This window comes from Erinaceus europaeus, chromosome 8 (assembly GCF_950295315.1).
Source record: "Erinaceus europaeus chromosome 8, mEriEur2.1, whole genome shotgun sequence".
Taxonomy (NCBI): Eukaryota; Metazoa; Chordata; class Mammalia; order Eulipotyphla; family Erinaceidae; genus Erinaceus; species Erinaceus europaeus.
Window position 1 is genome coordinate 73,704,418 of NC_080169.1, and position 18,035 is coordinate 73,722,452.

The following is an 18,035-nucleotide window of genomic DNA, read 5'->3' on the forward strand; positions in this document are numbered from 1 at the left end:
TGGGGAACCAGGATCCTCACGCTGGTCCTTGCGCTTTGTGCCACCTGCGCTTAACCCGCTGTGCTATCGCCCGACTCCCGTGTATATATATTCTTAACCACTCATCTTTCATTGAGCACCTGGGCTTCCTCCAAGTTTGAACTACTACAAATTGTGTGGCTATGAACATGGGTGTGTACAGGGACCAGGTTGTGTACATGTTACAGTTCTCAAGGGCCTGGGTTCAACCCTCCAGTCCCCAATGCAGAGAGAAAAGCTTTATACACATACTAAAACTTGTGGTGAAGCAGTGCTACAGGTGTTTCTCTCTCTCTCTCTCTGCTTCTCTCTTGATTTCTGTCTTTATCCAGTAAGTAAATACATTTAAAAAGTGAACATAGGGGGCCAGGTGGTGGCACACCTGGTTAAGTGCACACATTACAGCATGCAAGGACCCAAGTTCTAGTCCCTTGTCCCCCCACCTACAAGGAAAGCTTCACGAGTGGTGAAGCAGTGCTGCAGGTGTGTCTCTCACCTCCTTTTCTCTCAATTTCTGTCTCTAGCCAATAATAAATAAAGTATTTTTTTAAATAAAATTTTTTTTTAAGTAAAAAAAAAATGAACATAGATCTCTTTGGATAGGTGTGATTGTTTCTTTAGGATATAGCCCAGGAGAGGAACTAGGTTTCCATATTTCTCTTTTTCATTCAAATGGGGAGAAACAGAGAAGGAAAGAGACCACAGCACTAGACCATCTCATAGTGGTATTCTAGCCACTCCCCTTGTGGTGCTGGGGCTCAAATCTGGACCACATGATAAAGCTGACATGACATGGCTGATATGATAAGGGTGTTATAAATGATAAGGTGGAAATTCTACATTATGAATTATTTATTTGGTCTAAGATACTACTCTGTACAAATGAGGATGACTATAATGAAGCAAATAATGACAATTGTTAGAAAGGATGTAGAAGCGTTTGAATACTTATATACTGCTGGGAGTGATGCTGTGTCTGGCAGTGATCCAGCATTTCTACTTCTAGTTTTATATCCAAGAAAAACAAAATGTATATGGACATATATATATGTAAATGTCCATGATAGTATATTCACGGTAGGCAAAAAGTGTAAACAACTCAGATGTCCATCAGCTGTTTAATGGATAAATAAAACTGGGCAATGAAAAGAAATGAAGTTTTGGTATGTGTGATAACATCAATAAACGTTGAAAACAAGTGAAAGAAGCTAGTTATGAATTGTGTAATTTTAACTGTATGAAATATCCAGAATAGGCAAACCCACTGAGACAGAAAGTAGATTATGTCTAGGAGTAGGAGTAGCTGGGGGATTCTAACTAAGAGTGTAAAGTTTCCTTTTTGGGATAATGAAAACATTCTAAAATTGACAGTATACTATATATATATAATATACTAGTAGGCACTAAATTGGATACTTTAAGTGATTTAATTGTATAACATACAAATATTTCAGCTATTAAGAAAAAGAAGGGCCAGAGAGAAGGTTCAGCTTGTTAGAGCACAGATCTTGCATGCCGAAGGCCCCTGAGGCTCCAGGTTCATTCCCTAGCACCACTGTATGCCAGAGCTGAGCACTGATCTGTTCTTTTTCTGTCCTCTCTCACCCTGTAATAAACAAATTTTAAAAAATTATGTTAATGTGTCAACGTGATTTTGCTTTCAGTTCTTTCTACAGCTTCAACAGGCAGCATTGGAGGTCTTTGCAGAGAACAACACTCTCAGTAAATTGCAGCTGGGACAGCTGGCTTCCATGGAGAGCTCTGTCTTTGATGACATGATTAACCTGTTAGAGCGTTTGAAGCATGACATGTTGACCCGTCAAGTAGACCATGTTTTCAAAGAAGTTAAAGATGCTGCAAAATTATATAAAAAAGAAAGGTGAGTCCTCTGTATTGCCTTACAAATCAACTCTTAACTCCACAGTCTGAAATGTTATCAAGTCATATTTCCAAGATATCTAGATAAAACATTTCTGTGCCTTTTGCATGCCAACCTTACAACTCTTTTTTAGTGAAACTCTTTCTAAAATATATTCAGAGATCTTAAGAAGAAGAAAATGACCATATTTTAACCTTCTGATGTGCCTATATATAAAGACAGGTGGTGTACATGGTGGGGCTGAGGGGCTGAGTGGAATAGACTGTAACCTATAAGTAAGCTATTTCTGTAGCATTCTGTGCATGCGTGATACAACTGATTCTATAACCACTATCAGACTCTGGGAACTAGCAATGTCCTAACAGTCCCTATCACACAGAGTAGTTATCAGTTTAGAAATGTTATTATTAGTCTCTGTTGTTAATGCTGAAAATTAGAACATAAAATTGACATATTCAATAGTATACTTTTTATATTTATAAATAATTTTAAAGCTTGCAGATTTAAATATTGTCACCAGTACTAAGGTAGTGTTTCAGTGGTAGAGTCTATGCCTTACATGTGTAATGCTATAGCTTCAATCCCTAGTACTGCATAAGAAGGAAGAGTGAGGGGCTGAGTGGTGGCATGCCTGGGAGAGCACACATGTTACCACACACAAGAACCCTGCTTCAAACTCCAGTCCCCACCTGTAGATAGGAAGTTTTGTGAGTGATGAAGCAGTGATCTTTCTCATTCTGTTTCCCCTTCCCTCTTAATTTTGATGTCTCTATCAATAAAAGGAAGGAAGAGAGAAAATGGGAAAATTAGCTACTAGAAGTGGTAGATTCAGGCACTATGACCCAATGATAAACTTGCTGCAATAAAAGAAAGAAAGAAAGAAAGAAAGAAAGAAAGAAAGAAAGAAAGAAAGAGAAAGAAAATGTTGCTTTGGTCTCTCTCAGAAATAAAAATAAAAAATATCCTCATCAATTAGTATTTAATTGGAGTTATAGTTTAAATACAGGTACATTTATTTTCAGTATTGGGCTATCCCTTTTTTTTGTTTACTTGTTTTTTTTTAATTGCCACCAGGGTTATCATTGGGGTTCAGTGCCTACATTGACAAATCCACTGTTCCTGGCAGACAGCTCTCCCTTCCTCCCTTCTGTCTTCCCCCCCCCCCTTATTCTTTCTTCTACTTGATAGAGACACAAATAAATTGAGAGGAGAGAGATAGATACCTGCAATACTGCTTCACAGCTCATGAAGCATCCCCTTACGGGTAGGGACAAGGGGTTTAGACCGAGGTCCTTGCACATGATAACATATACACTCTACCAGATCTGCTACTACCCTGCCCCTGTACCTCTTTTCTAATTCTGGTGTCTGAAGACAGTGCACATTCCCAAATTTAAAATGGCTTGTTTAATCATTTGTTTAAAATCTTGTTAAAAGGAGGCTGAGCAGTTAGTTGAGTAGACATGTTGAGTTGAGTAGACATGTTGCCATGCACAAGGACCCAGGTTCCAGTCTTTAGTTCCCACCTGCAGGTGGGAAGCTTCATGAACAGTGAAGCACTGCTGCAGGTCTTTCTCGCTATCTATTTCTGTCCAAACAAGTAAATCTTGTTGAAGTTAAAATCTCTAAAACCACAGAGTGATGAGTAATCTTATAGTGAAAATGAAGGTTGCAGGTAATATTGTCTTTCTATTTTCAGATGGTTGTCCCTGCCATCTCAGTCAGAGCAGGCAGTCATGTCCTTGTCCAGTTCGGCGTGCCCATTATTGCTCACGTTACGAGACCGTTTACTTTTGTTGGAGCAGCAGCTTTGCTTCTCCTTGTTTAAAATTTCCTGGCAAATGCTTGTAGAGAAGCTGGATATATACATCTACCAAGAAGTACGTAAGAACAGACTGGATTAAGAAAAAAAAGAATATGATGTATTTGGGGACTGTGTTGATTAAAACCACCATTATATGAATTATTCTTTGTTTCAGATAATCCTTGCTAATCATTTCAATGAAGGAGGAGCAGCTCAGTTGCACTTTGACATGACTCGAAATCTTTTCCCTTTATTTTCCCATTATTGCAAGAGACCAGAAAATTATTTTAAACAGTAAGCTCAATAATTAATCATTAATAGTGATATATTATATTTTAACGCCTTTTACAATGTTTTATTTATTTTTTATCATGTTTATTTATTGAATAGAGACAACCAGAAATCGAGAGGAAAGGGTGTGATAGGGAGAGAGAAAGAGACACCTGCGGCCCTGCTTCACTACTCATCATGAAGCTTTCCCCTGTAGGTGGGGACCAGGGACTTGAACCTGGGTCCTTGTACACTGTAATATGTATGCTCAACCAGGTGTGCCATCACCTGGCCCTTTATTTTGTTTTTGTGTGCTAGAAACAGAGAAATTGAGAGGAAAGGGGGAGATAGAGAGAGAGAGAATGAGAGGCACCTGCAGCACTGCTTCACCACCTATGACGCTTTCCCCTACAAGTGAGAACCAGGGGCTTGTACTCAGGTCCCTGTGCAATGTGTGCTCAACCAGGTGCACCACTGCCTAGCCTTGATGTATCATATCCTTTTTAAAAATATATTAATTTATTTATTAGAGAGAGAGTAATTGAGAAGGGAGGGGGAAACAGAGAAAGAGACAGACACCTGCAGCCCTACTTCACCACTCGTGAAGCTTTTCCCCTGCAGATGGGGACCAGGGGCTTGAACTTGGGTCCTTGTGCTCTGTAATGTGTGCACTTAAAACAGGTGTGCCACCGCCTGCCCCCTGATGTATCATATTCTTAGGGGAGGTTGATTCCCTTTCTAAAAACACAATAGAGTTCCAGTGATGTTTAGTGGAATAAATATAGCATCAATTACATGTTTTTCTTTCTTTTTTTTTTTAAAGATTTATTTCATTTCTTAATGACAGAAAGAGAACCAAAACACAACTCTGGCACATGATGCCAGGGATCAGACTCAGGACTTCATGATTTCTCTGATACTTTATTAAAAGAATAAGTGTGCCAAACTAGATATAAAAGATATTTTGGTAGTACTAATTATATGCTTACTACTGGGGAGATAAATAGAAAATGAAAGCAGGTGCAGGTCTGTTATATTCAGTAAATTTAAGATATGAAAATATATTTAGTATCTAGTAACAGACCAGGACTGAAGAAAATTTGTTTGTATAAATACTTGATACTAACTATAGTTCTACATGTAACTATAAGTGAGTATAAGAAGGATTCCTAGTATTTTAAATTACTGGGGGCCAGGTGGTGGCGCACTTGGTAGAAAGTATGTTACCTTGCATTTCTAAGGACCACAGTTCAACCTGCACTGGGAAGCTTCACAAGTGATAAGCAGTGCTGTAGTAATCTCTTTTTCCCCTCTTTCCTTCTCTATCTCCCCATTTCCTCTCAACTTATCTGTCCTAAATAAATAAAACAAAATCTTTATAAAAGCAAATAAGTAATTTAGTGGGTTTCTGACAGAATATTCCTTTTGTATTCTTTTTTTTTTTTTTTGCCTCCAGGGTTATTGCTGGGGCTCAGCACCAGGAATCCACTGCTTCTGGAGGCTATTTTTTGTTGTTGTTTTATCGTTGTTGTGGTTATTATTATTGTTACTGATGTCATTCTTGTTGTATAGGACAGAGAGAAATCAAGAGAGGAGGGGAAGGCAGAGAGGGGGAGAGAAAGATAGACACCTGCAGACCTGCTTCACCGCTTGTGAAGCAACCCCCCTGCAGGTGGGGAGCCAGGTTTCAAACTAGGATTCTTATGCCAGTCCTTGTGCTTCACGCCATGTGCGCTTAACTCACTGTGCTACCGCCCAGGCCCTCCTTTTGTATTCTTACTTTCCGTTGCTCCCTCCCCTCTCAAACAAAAGAAGAGAAAAGAAAAAAGTAAGCCCTGTGAATTCTGCACAGTTTCAACAGCCAAATAATCGATATAGAAATAGTTTTGATAGTTTATGGGCTAAAAATGCAGAGAAACTGTTGAATTTCTCAAGATGAAGTCATTATAATTTGGAGTACAGAGGGAGGTCATGGAGCTCTTACCTCCCTCTTCTGTTTTCACAGTGTAAAAGAAGCCTGCATTGTTTTAAACTTGAACATTGGGTCCGCCCTTCTTCTGCAAGATGTCCTGCAGTCAGCTTCAGGGCAGCCTTCTGCTACCGCAGCATTAAATGAAATGGGAATTTACAAGCTGGCATCACAAGATGTTGAGATTCTACTTAATCTGCGAACACACTGGCCTAGTACTGGAAGATAATGCATCCTTTTTCATTTTAATATTTAAACATTTGGGGGGAACAAAGAGGAAGCCAATTGGAATTCAAATAATGTGATTTTGAAGCTCTAAATTAATGAAGCTAGAGAGCTAAAAACTTGATAGAATCATTTATTATTGTGGACTCACAGTGTTATTAAAATGCTGACCATATTTTCTGTGTCCTCTTGTTCCTAAGAAAACAAAAATAGAAAACTCAGGGTTGAGGGAGACAGAATAATGGTTATGCAAACGACTTTCATGCCTGAGGTTCTGAGGTCCCAGGTCCAATCCCCAACACCACTTTAAGCCAGAGCTGAGCAGTGCTCTGGCAAAAATAAATAAATAAATAAATAAATAAATAAATAAAGGAGTGGTCTGGGAGGTGGCGCAGTAGATAAAGCATTGGACCTTCAAGCATGAGGTCTTGAGTCCAATCCCTGGCAAGCAGCACATGTACCAGAATGATGTCTGGTTCTTTTTCTATCTCCTACTATCTTTCTAATAAATAAATAAATAAATAAATCTTAAAAAAAACTTTAAAAAAGGAAGGGAAAAGAAAAAAGTTATGAAATAAATAATCAAAAGTTATGAAACTAGAATAATTTTATTCACAGAAATAATGGCTGAAGGTGTTTCTGGAATTCAGATTCAGGAATAGAAATAATTATAACCAGTTTTTTGTTTTTTGCTTTTTAATCACAAGACAAATTTAAAAAAGAACCAGAGCATCACTGTGGCACATGGGAGAATGGGGATTGAATTCAGGAGCTTATGTTTCCAAGTCCACTGCCTACTCATTGTACTGGCTCTAGGCCCAGCCAGTTTTAAATTTCCTGTCAAGTTAAGGGATAGTCTTAATACAGGAAGTATGTTTTCTAAAAATGTAGATGCATGCTTATAATTGAAGTTTCTGTAATCAGTTTCATTGCATTTCCCATAATAAAACACATTTTGAGATGGTTAAAGTAGGATTGGTCTCATTTTCCACACATCTTTACATTTAAAATGCTTCCTATGGGGGCCCCTGGCTCCCCACCTGCAGGGGAGTCGCCTCACAAGCGGTGAAGCAGGTCTGCAGGTGTCTATCTTTCTCTCCCCCTCTCTGTCTTCCCCTCCTCTCTGGATTTCTCCAACAACAATGACAGCAATAACAACAACGACGATAAACAACAAGAACAACAAAAAGGAAAAAAGTAGCCTCCAGGAGCAGTGGATTCGTAGTGCAGGCACCTAGCCCCAGCAATAACACCTGGAGGTAAAAAAAAAAAATGCTTCCTACTTCCTTCCTCTCCATGTAACAGTGGACAGCTTATTATTATTATTTTTAGTCTTTTAAAAAATATTTATTCCCTTTTGTTGCCCTTGTTTTATTGTTGTAGGTATTGATGTTGTTGGATAGGACAGAGAGAACTGGAGAGAGGAGGGGAAGATAGAGAGGGGGAGAGAAAGATAAGACACCTGCAGACCTGCTTCACCGCTTGTGAAGCAACTCCCCTGCAGGTGGGGAGCCGGGGGCTCGAACTAGGATCCTTATGCCAGTTCTTGCACTTTGCACCAAGTGTTTTTAACTTGCTGTGCTACTGCCTGAGCCAGGGCTCAGTGCCTGCACCACGAATCCACTGCTCCTGGAGACCATTTTATCCACTTTTGTTGCCCTTGTTTTATCATTGTGGTTATTATTATTGTTGTTGCTGTTGTTGGCTAGGACAGAGAAAAATAAAGAGAGGAGGGGAGACAGAGAGGGAAAGATAGACATCTGCAGACCTGCTTCACCGCCTGTGAAGTAACTCCCCTGCAGGTGGGGAGTGGGGGCTTGAACCAGGATCCTTACCCCGGTCCTTGCGCTTTGCCTTAGTTAGCTTTTAATTAGCACTTTTCATTTTTTCACTAAAATATAAAATTGTTCGGTTGGTGTGCAACCTATATATTGATAAACATTTACTTTGTGACAAGTAATTTTGTGGAAATATTGTGGAAAGAATTCTACTTTCCAGTTTTCCAACTAGCATATTTGAGCTATTCTGTCAGTTCTAGCAGTGGCATTTCCGTCTCTCTTTTTTTAAAGATTATAGACCAATTAATTTTTTAATATTTATTTATTTTCCCTTTTGTTGCCCTTGTTTTTTATAGTTGTTGTAGTTATTGTTGTTATTGATGTTGTTGTTCTTAGATAGGACAGAGAAATGGAGAGAGGATGGAAGACAGACAGGGGGAGAGAAAGACAGACACCTGCTGCGCTACCGCCTATCTCTTTCATCTCATACTCTGAAAATCTTAGGAGAAATCTCATTGAGAAAAGAATGAAACTGCCTCTGGAGTTCCTTAACTCTGGCATCTTCTTCCCTGCCTGTTCTCAAGCTTAAAGCTACTACTATTAACTCCCTCTATTCTAACTCTGGTCATCTGAATGTTTCAAAGGAAAGAAATATTTCTACCAAAAGGTAGGAACTTCTGTTTTAAAGTGTATAAATTGGAACAGGTTAAGTGTACATGGCACAAAGCGCAAGGACCGGAGTAAGGACCCCGGTTTGAACCCCTGGCTCCCCACCTGCAGGGGAGTCTAGTGGTGAAGCAGGTCTGCAGGTGTCTTTCTCTCCCCCTCTGTTTCCCTCCTCTCTCGATTTCTCTCTGTCCTATTCCACAACAATGACAGCAATTAACAACAGCAATAACAACAATAAATAACAAAGGAAACAAAAAGGAAAAAAAAGTTATGCAGAGACTCATGCCTGATGTTCCAAAAGTCCCAGGTCAATTCTTTGAACCACCATCAGCCAGAGCTAAGCAGTGCTCTGGTAAAAATAAATAAATAAATAAATAAAATATATATATATATATATATATATAAATAAACTTACACTTCTGAACTGAATTTTTCCAAAGTTATTAAACTCCCATCATCTTCTATAACTTCATCTTCAGTACATAATCCTAGGGTCTTTAGGACTATAAAACGCAGAATGAGAAGAAAGGAAACATTACTAAGGAGAAATTAATCAGCTAGAGATAATTATGGTATGAACAAAGCTATTACCTTAATTTGTAGAAAATACTGACCTTCCGTATACTGTACAAATGATATGGTGCCTGTATTTGAGGTGTCCATCATTCCAAACATAGATGAAATATTAATGTGATCCATAAAATTTGGAAAAGTTGCACCTGTTAATTTGGCAATTTTTATTCGCTCCAGTAGGGCTATTAAATAATTTCTTGGATTTTCTGTAAATAAACAGATGACCAGCCATTTAACAATTAACAGATGTGGGGGTGGGGTGGTCTCACACCTGGTTAAGTACACACATTATGGTGTGCAAGGACCCCAGTTCAATCCCCTGGTCCCCACCTTCAGGGGAAAAGCTTCACAAGCGGTACAGTGGTGCTGCAGGTGTCTCTCTGTCTCTGTCCCTCTTTTTTTTTTTTTCCTCCAAGGTTATTTCTGGGGCTTGGTGCCTGCACCACGAATCCATTGCTCTCTGTCCCTCTTTATTTTCCTCCTCCCCTCTCAAAATTTTACTGTTTCTATCCAGTAAATAAATGCATTTATTAAAAAAAATAGATATTTCCTGTTGTTCTAATTGGAGGTGTAGATCATACCTGTGGGAAAGGCAAGACATTAGACAGATAATAATATGTGTCCAGCTGATTGAGCAAAATTACCTGCACATGTTTTAAGCTCCTCAGGTTATTTTAATTTGCAGATAAGCATTGAAACAAAGGAAAAGCAGGTGGAGGGTATAGTATAATGGTTATGCAAAGAGACTTTCATGCCTGAGGCTCTCAAGTCCCAGGCTCAATCCCATATACCACCATAAGCCAGTGCTGAGCAGTGCTGATAAAAAAGAAAAAAAAAAGAAAAAAAGCATATTATGCAAGAAATGGATCAGTTAAAAGAAAGTACAAAATATAAATAATAAAAAGCCTTTTCTGTTAGTACTATCCTTTAATTAGGAAATATGAATACTCCTTTCTAGCATAAAAGGAATTACTTTGTAAAAATACTCTGATTTAAGCATTCTCAAGAATGAACATATATGATCAATCCACTTTCCAAAAATAATGGCAGTTATAATCAAAAGAATCTAGACAGCCAGGGGGGTGGTGGTTCTCTTATACACACACACAGTAAATATATACCAGTATATATATATATATATGTGTGTGTGGGTGTGTGTTTATTGGAATATAATTGCCATTGTACCATTAACTTACACTGTTACCAAATAACAAAATTACCAAGGATTTTAGGTAGCTTCGGTTTACAAGGCTATAGATGTTTTTAAAAGCATTTATTTATTTATTCCCTTTTTGTTGCCCTTGTTTTTATTGTTGTAGTTATTATTGTTGTTATTGATGATGTTGTTGGATAGGACAGAGAGAAATGGAGACAGGAAGGGAAGACAGGGAGAGAGAAAGCTAGACACCTACAGACCTGCTTCACCACCTGTGATGTGACTCCCCTGCAGGTGGGGAGCCGGGACTTTGAACGAGGATCCTTACTCTGGCCCTTGCACTTTGTGCCACCTACGCTTAACCCGCTGCACTACCGCTTGACTCCTTTTTTATCATCATCATCATCATAATCATCATCATCATCATCATCATCATCAGGGCTTTATTGCGGGCACTTCCCAGGGGAGCTATCTCACTGACCCAGTCCACTTTGTCACCTCTTCAAAATATGTTACCAGCGTGATAGTCACCTGGGAGGTACCTACTTGCTTTCCTGCTTTGCCATGTACATGATCCAAGTTCAAACTCATCCGCCATAACACTGGGGGAAACATTGGAACTATGGTGTCTTACTCTCTCTCACTCTTTTTCTGTCTGAAAAAGAAGTAAATTGAGAGACAGAGAGTAGGTAGATAGCATAATGGTTATGCAAAGAAACTCTCATGCCTGAGGCTCCAGACTCCCAGGTTCAATCCCACCTCCCCCACCCCCCTCCCCCTCCCCCTCCCCCACCACCATAAGCCATAGCTGAACAGTGCTCTGATTAAAAAAAAGTAAACTGAGAACGATGGAGCCCTGATATCCTAAAGCCCCATGTTCAATCCTCTGCATCATCATAAACCAGAGCAGAGTGGTGCTTCGGTTAAAAACAACAAAGCAGGGAGTCAGGCTGTGGCGTAGCAGGTTAAGTGCACGTGGCGCAAAGATCAAGGACTGGAGTAAGGATCCCGGTTCCGAGCCCCGGCTCCCCACCTGCAGGGGCGTCGCTTCACAGGCGGTGAAGCAGGTCTGCAGGTGTCTGTCTCTCCTCCTCTCTGCCTTCCACTCCTCTCTCCATTTCTCTCTGTTCTATCTAACATCGACGACATCAATAACAGCAACAATAACTACAACAGTAAAACAAGGGTAACAAAAGGGAAAATAAATTAAACAAAAACAAAACTCATTTAACTGAGGCCACCGAATCAACTGGCAGCAAAAGGACAAAAGTAGCCAAGAGGCTGAGCGAGGTAGGAGTCCATACCCCATATACTGGGGCTATATGGGAAGGGCGCCCCTTACAGGTGGTCTGGACACATAGGGACAGTTAAGTCACAGGAAACTCCCTTTCGCCCCATCCTTGGAGGACAGTTCGAGACTCCCAGTAAATGTCAGAAACCCGACAGTGCTAAACCCTACATATATTATTTTTGTATACATGTCTGATAAAGTTTAACTTACAAATAAAATACAGTAGGATATTAATGATAATAAAATAGAATATTAGAACAACACACTATAGTAAGAGTCACATGAATGTGGTCGTTTTCTTTCCAAAATATCTGTTTCAAGACAGCTGTTTGAAACCTGGTCACTGAAACTGCAAATATCCAAGTCGCAGATGAGAGGTGACTATGGTATTTAGGTCTTTCCGGGAACCGCTGGGATTCCAGGGGCCGGTGGGACTGAAAACAAGCTGTAGACAAGACACTTACCCGGCCGGTGATATAGGAGCATGCTGGTGAGATAATTCACCAACTCCAGGATTTTATGTTGTTCCAAATAACGCTTGGCTTGCTCCTCCCTGTCGCCGGAGCTGCTGCCTTCCTCCATCCAGCTGAGTTGCCTCGTTGCTAAGCGACCAGGCAGCGTCCGGGCATTTGGGCCCCGCCCCCTTAGCACAACAGGGTCACGTGACCCATAGGCGCCCTGCTTCTCTCGGGAGAATGAAAATTGAAGGCTGGAACCAACTCGCAAAGAGGAGAAATTACCTGAGCGTAACAGGTGCTGCGTCCGCTGAGAGCTGGTTCCTATTTTGTTTTCCTGTTTTTAGCACGTAACTCAGCTCCTGTTGATTTCATGGGGTACCTGAAAACTAAAGTCTCGACTTCCGTCATTGAGGAAAAAAAAATAGGAGGCGGGGGTGGCAAAAAGGAAATTCTGTGCAAAGCTCTTAGTCTTCAAAGTCTTGAGATATTTCAGGGAGAGAAAACTCGTTCTCTGAAGTGATTTAGATTGAAATGTTTCTGTTCAAATCTACAACAGCTTCCGTGGGTAACAGTATTTCAGGAAGAGTGCTTTGCAAACTTTTCAACAGCAGAATTCTTTAAAGAAATAGTACATTGAATCCCCACATATAGGATAGAGGAAAGAAAGCACTGTACTTGGGATTCGCTATAATCACAGGATCTCATTATCTAAGATTCTGTAGCGATTAGTGCTTTTCTGACAGTCATGACTGGCAGTGGTCCTGATGACAAAATTAACAGGAGACTGGGGAGTACCATCAGAACTAAGTGACAAAGCAGATTCAAGACTCTAGCAAGCAGATAGCTAGTTCCTGTTAGATTCTGGGGGAAATTTGTGAATTACTGAAGCAGATGGTTCGGTGATCACTGACCATTATTGTTTAGTGACCACTGGTCCATCCTTTGGGGGGGATTCCCCTTTTATGCTCCCTTGTGGAGGGAATAGTGAAGCATAGGTGGCTTTGTCCACTGCACTCCATCCCAATCCTAACAGTATAAATGCTTAGCCCTTCAGGATTGGGCAAGACTCAGTACAGCAAAGGCCAGCAATGGCAGTGAGACCAAAGTCTAGAATGACTGTGGTGAGGGGATGCAGAAGGGACAATGACTATAAGAAACATGCAGCCTGAGAGGTGCTACAGTAGATAGGGCATTTGACTCTCAGACATCAGGTTAAGAATTCAATCATTAAATTCTTGGTATAGCATGAATAGGAGTCATGCTGCTCAAGTTCTTTACTCCCATTTTTTCTCATACATAAATCTAAAACAGAGCCAAGCATAAAATAGACTACAGGCCTGGTAGGGGAGGTCCTGATTCCCAGCAAACAGAGGGGTCTGGTTATGGTGTCTTGAAAGTGCCTCATCATTGCAAACCCAACTTTTTCAACTAGAAACAGAAATAGAGAAAGAAGGAGAGAGAGAAATACACCACAACACTCAAGCTTCCGCCTAGTGCCATGAGGATAAGGCTAAGACCTGGCAAAGCAGGCACACTCCCAAGTGTGCTATCTTCCCAACTCAGTGCTCAGTGTCCGTCCTTCCTTCCTTCCTTCATCCCTTCCTTCCTTCCTCTTTCTTTTTTCCTTCCTTCCTTTCTCTTTCTCTCTTTCTTATTTCCCCCATTTTTATTGGATAGGACAGAGAGAAATTGAGAGGGGAGGGGTGATAGTGAAGGAGAGAGACAGAGAGACATCTGCAGACCTGCTTCACCGCTTGTGAAATGACCCCCCCCTGCAGATGGGCTTGGGCCTGGAACCAAGATCCTTGCATGGGTCCTTGCAATTTGTACTATGTGCTTAACCCAGTATGCACTATCCACCCCCTTTTATTTCTTTTTTAAATATATTTTATTAAGATTTTATTTATTTGTTAATGAGAAAGATAAGAGGAGAGAAATAAAGAACCAGACATCACTCTGGTACATGTGCTGCCAGGGATTGAACTGGAGACCTCATGCTTGAGAATACAGTGCTTTATCCACTATGCCACTTCCCAGACCACTATATTTATTTATTTATTTATTTATTTATTGGGATTATCACTGGGGTTCGGTGCCTGCACTACAAATCCATTGCTCCTAAAAGCCATTTTTCCCATTTTGTTGCCCTTGTTGTAGTTGATATTGTTGTTGGATAGGACAGAGAGTAATGGAAAGTGGAGGGGAAGACAAGAGGAGAGAAAGACACCTGAAGACCTGCTTCACCACTTGTGAAGTGACTCCCCTGCAGATGGGGAGCTGGGGGCTTAAACTGGGATATTTACAACGGTCCTTGCGCTTTGCGCCATGTGCACTTAGCCCACTGCGCTACCGCCCAGCCCCCACTCATTTTATTTTGATGAGAAAGAGAGAGAACGACTAAAGTGGGCTGGGGGGTGGTGCACCTGGTTAAGTGTACATGTACTCAGGTTCGTCCTTGCTCTGCACCTGCAGGGGGGACACTTCACAAGTTGTGAAACAGGTGTAGGTGTCTTTCTGTCTCCCGCTACCCTCTCAATTTCTGTCTGTGCTATCCAATTAAAAAAATAGGGGAGAAAAAAATAAAAGAAAGAAAAAATAGCTGCTGGAGGCAGTGGATTCATAGTGCTGGCACTGAACCCCAGTAATAACCCTGGTGGCAGGAAAAAAAGTATAGAGAATTAAGAGAAAAACAAAGCAAAGCAAAACAAGACACCAGAGCACTGCTCAGCTCTGGCTTATGAAAGTCTTTTGCATAACCATTAAGTTGTCTGTCTTGTCCTACCCCCATGTCTTTTTTTTTTTTTAATGCAGTGCCAGAAATCAAATCCAAGGCATCATGCATAATAGGCATGAAGTATATACTCCATGACCGAATCGCCGACCTGGTAGATGTTTTAGTATTATTTATTTTATTTGGGGTGGGGGTGGGTGGGAGGGAGAAATCCAAGAAGCACTCCACCACCATAGATTTTTCACTTGTTTTGTTTTTGTTGCTGTCTCTTGGGGTGCAGGGATCTACCCCAGAGTTTCACTTATGACAAAGAAGCACTCTTCCCAGTTCTGTCCTTTGTTTTGTCTTAGACCCAAAGTTGGCATCATCTGGGGAAAGTAAAGTGAAAAATATAAGGAACATTCCTATTCCTGGGGCTGGGTGGTGGCACACCTGGTTGAGCACACATGTTACAGTGCACAATGACCCAGGTTCGAGCCCCCCCCCCCCCGTCTTGTCGCCACCTGCAGGGGGAATACTTTGCAAGTGGTGAAGCAGTGTTGCTGGTGTCTCTCTGTCTCTCTCCCTCCCTCTCTCTCTTTCTCTCTCTCTCCCTTTTTTTTTTTTTTTTTTTTTTACCAGAACACTGTTCAGTTCTGGCTTATGGTGGTGTGGGGGATTGAACCTGGGACGTTGGAGTCTAAGGCATGAGAGTCTGTTTGCATAACAATTATGCTATCTACCCTGCGCCCTCTCTCCTTCTCTTATCACCCCCTTCCCTCTCGATTTCTGGCTGTATCTATCCAGTAAGTAAAATAAAAATAATATATATTTTTTAATTTCTAAAAAAAAAATAATGGGAACTTTAAAAAATATATAAGGCACATTCCTTATATATTTCTGGGCATATGGGAAATACAGGGAAAGAAGACTGTTGGTTTACAGGACACAGTGATTCCTCTTCAGTGTTCCAAACTTAAGACTTTTTATATTTTCCTCGATAATTTCTTTTTTTTTTTCAGTCTCTCCTACATTTTTTCAGACCCCCACTCCCAAATGAAAAACTGTGCTTTTTCTATGTAGCAGCAACAAATGACACTGAAATTGCAATAATTGGATTTACTTTACTTACAAAGTCAGGCTGAGGAGAGCACATGGAGGCCTGCTGACATTTTTCCAAGTTGCTGATTAGTTTTGGTTGTGACACATCTGGGTGCTTTTCTCCCCCCAACACACAGCTTGCAATGCTCAGCACCCCTTCACAGCATTCCTCAGTGACGTCTGGCCTGGAATCTTCAATTTCCCTAGAAATCAGGGCTGAGAGAAGTGTCCAGATGCCATCTAGTGGAGTCAGCTATTCTGTTTATACCTTTTTCAAGGTATAAACTCTCTTTTCAAGGTTTCTTTTATGAGAGGGAGGGAGAGTGCACTATTATGACATATGAAGTGCTATGGGTCAGTCCAGTGTCTCACACATACAAGACCTGTGCTCTACTTGCTGAGCTATCTTCCCAGCTTCTAGGTTTCTTCTTTTAAAAAAGTTGTTGGGGCCAGGTGGTGGCGCACCTGGTTGAGCACACATGTTACAGTGTGCAAGGACCCAAGTTCGAGCCCCTGGTCCCCACCTGCAGGGGGAAAGCTTCATAAGAGGTGAAGCAGTGCTGCAAGTGTCTCTCTGTCTCTCTCCTCTATTACCCCCTTCCCTCTCAATTTCTGACTGTCTCTATCCAACAAATAAAGATTAAAAAATGTTTTATTTTATCTTAATGAGAGAGATACAGAGAGAAAGATATAGAGAAAGACCGGCAAACTGTTTAGCTCTGGCTTATGGTAGTGTTGGGGATTGAATCTGGGACCTCTCAGCCTCAGACATGAATGTTTTATTTTATTTTATTTTATTTTACTTTATTTATTTATTGGATAAAGATAGCCAGAAATCAAGATGGTAGGGGAGATAGGGAGGGAGAGAGTCAGAGAGATACCTGCAACACTGCTTCACCACTTGCAGGTACGCCACCACCCAGCCACTTTTATTTTATTTATTTTTTTAATTTCTTTATTGGGGAATTAATGTTTTATATTCAACAGTAAATACAATAGTTTGTACATGCATAACATTTCCCAGTTTTCCACATAACAATACAACCCCCACTACGTCCTCTGTCATCCTTCTTGGATCTGTATTCTCCCCACCCACCCACCCCAGAGTCTTTTACTTTGGTGCAATATGTCAATTCCATTTCAGGTTCTACTTGTGTTTGCTCTTCTGATCTTGTTTTTCAACTTCTACCTGAGAGTGAGATCATCCCATATTCATCCTTCTGTGTCTGACTTATTTCACTTAACCTGAATTTTTCAACGTCCATTCAACTGGGATCTTTACGCTGGTTCTTGTGCTTCACGCCACCTGCACTTAACCCACTGCACTACCACTGGACCCCCACTTACTTATTTTTATTGCCACTATGGTTATCACTGGGGCTCAGGGCCACCCTCCACTGCTCCTGGTAGCCACGTTTCCCCATTCCCCCCATTTCTTTCTGATTTATTTTATATGACAAAAATTGAGAGGGGGAGGAGAAGATACAGAAGAGAGAAAAAGAGAGTCATCTACAGACCTGCTTCATTTATAGGTGGAACTTAGAAATGAAGGAAAGAAAAGGTAATTGGGGGGAGTCGGGTGGTAGTGCAGCAGGTTAAGCACACGTGGTGTGAACGCAAGGACTGGTGTAAGGATCCCGGTTTGAGCCCCCGGCCCCCCACCTGCAGGGGAGTTGCTTCACAGGCGGTGAAGCATGTCTGCAGGTGTCTTTCTCTCCCCCTCTCTGTCTTCCCCTCCTCTCTCCATTTCTCTCTGTCCTATCCAACAACGACGACATCAATAATAACTACAACAATAAAACAACAAGGACAACAAAAGGGAATAAATAAATAAATATATACATAAAATTTTTTTTAAAAAAGAAAAGGTAAATGGGAGCCGGGTGGTGGCACACCTGGTTGAGTGCACATGTTATAGTATGCAAGGACCCGGGTTCAAGCCTTTGGTCCCCACCTGCAGGGGGAAAGCTTCACAAGTGGTGGGACAGTGCTGCAGGTATCTCTCTATCTCCTCTGTCTCCCCCTTCTCAATTTCTGGCTCTCTCTATCAAATAAATAAAGATTTAAATTAAAAAAAAGGGAAACAGGGTGAAACTTGGACTGTGTGAGTTATATCACAGCAAAGTAAAAGATT

At 40.9% G+C, this 18,035-nt stretch overlaps 2 protein-coding genes and 1 long non-coding RNA gene across 7 annotated transcripts in view; 1 reads left to right on the top strand and 2 right to left on the bottom strand.

Annotated features, from left to right (window-relative positions):
* RINT1 (RAD50 interactor 1) overlaps positions 1–6,340 on the top strand; it is a 41,852-nt gene extending 35,512 nt beyond the window's left edge. For 3 of the 4 annotated variants that reach the window (XM_060196387.1, XM_060196388.1, XM_060196390.1), the window contains 4 exons: positions 1,683–1,897; positions 3,597–3,777; positions 3,877–3,995; positions 5,977–6,340. In XM_060196387.1, the coding sequence (XP_060052370.1) occupies positions 1,683–1,897; positions 3,597–3,777; positions 3,877–3,995; positions 5,977–6,169 (708 nt within the window). In that variant the 3' untranslated portion in view covers positions 6,170–6,340. The remainder of the gene's footprint in view (positions 1–1,682; positions 1,898–3,596; positions 3,778–3,876; positions 3,996–5,976) is intronic. The other variant, XM_060196389.1, reaches the window with a different exon arrangement.
* On the bottom strand, positions 6,283–12,742 carry EFCAB10 (EF-hand calcium binding domain 10). 2 transcript variants are annotated; one of them, XM_016189947.2, is made up of 4 exons: positions 12,097–12,742; positions 9,227–9,391; positions 9,028–9,115; positions 6,283–6,360 (listed from the first exon to the last, which is right to left on the bottom strand). In XM_016189947.2, the coding sequence occupies exons 1-4, from the start codon at positions 12,212–12,214 to the stop codon at positions 6,324–6,326; spliced, it is 408 nt and encodes a 135-aa protein (XP_016045433.2). In that variant the 5' UTR covers positions 12,215–12,742; the 3' UTR covers positions 6,283–6,323. The 2 variants fall into 2 exon arrangements, with proteins under 2 accessions (XP_016045433.2, XP_060052376.1); XM_060196393.1 differs by lacking the exon at positions 12,097–12,742 and adding an exon at positions 10,888–11,011.
* A 2,236-nt stretch (positions 12,743–14,978) lies between these two features.
* Positions 14,979–16,121, bottom strand: LOC132539782 (uncharacterized). Its single transcript, XR_009551078.1, has 2 exons — positions 15,933–16,121; positions 14,979–15,189 (listed from the first exon to the last, which is right to left on the bottom strand). It is a non-coding gene; the product is annotated as an uncharacterized LOC132539782 (long non-coding RNA).
* Positions 16,122–18,035: the final 1,914 nt, after the last annotated feature.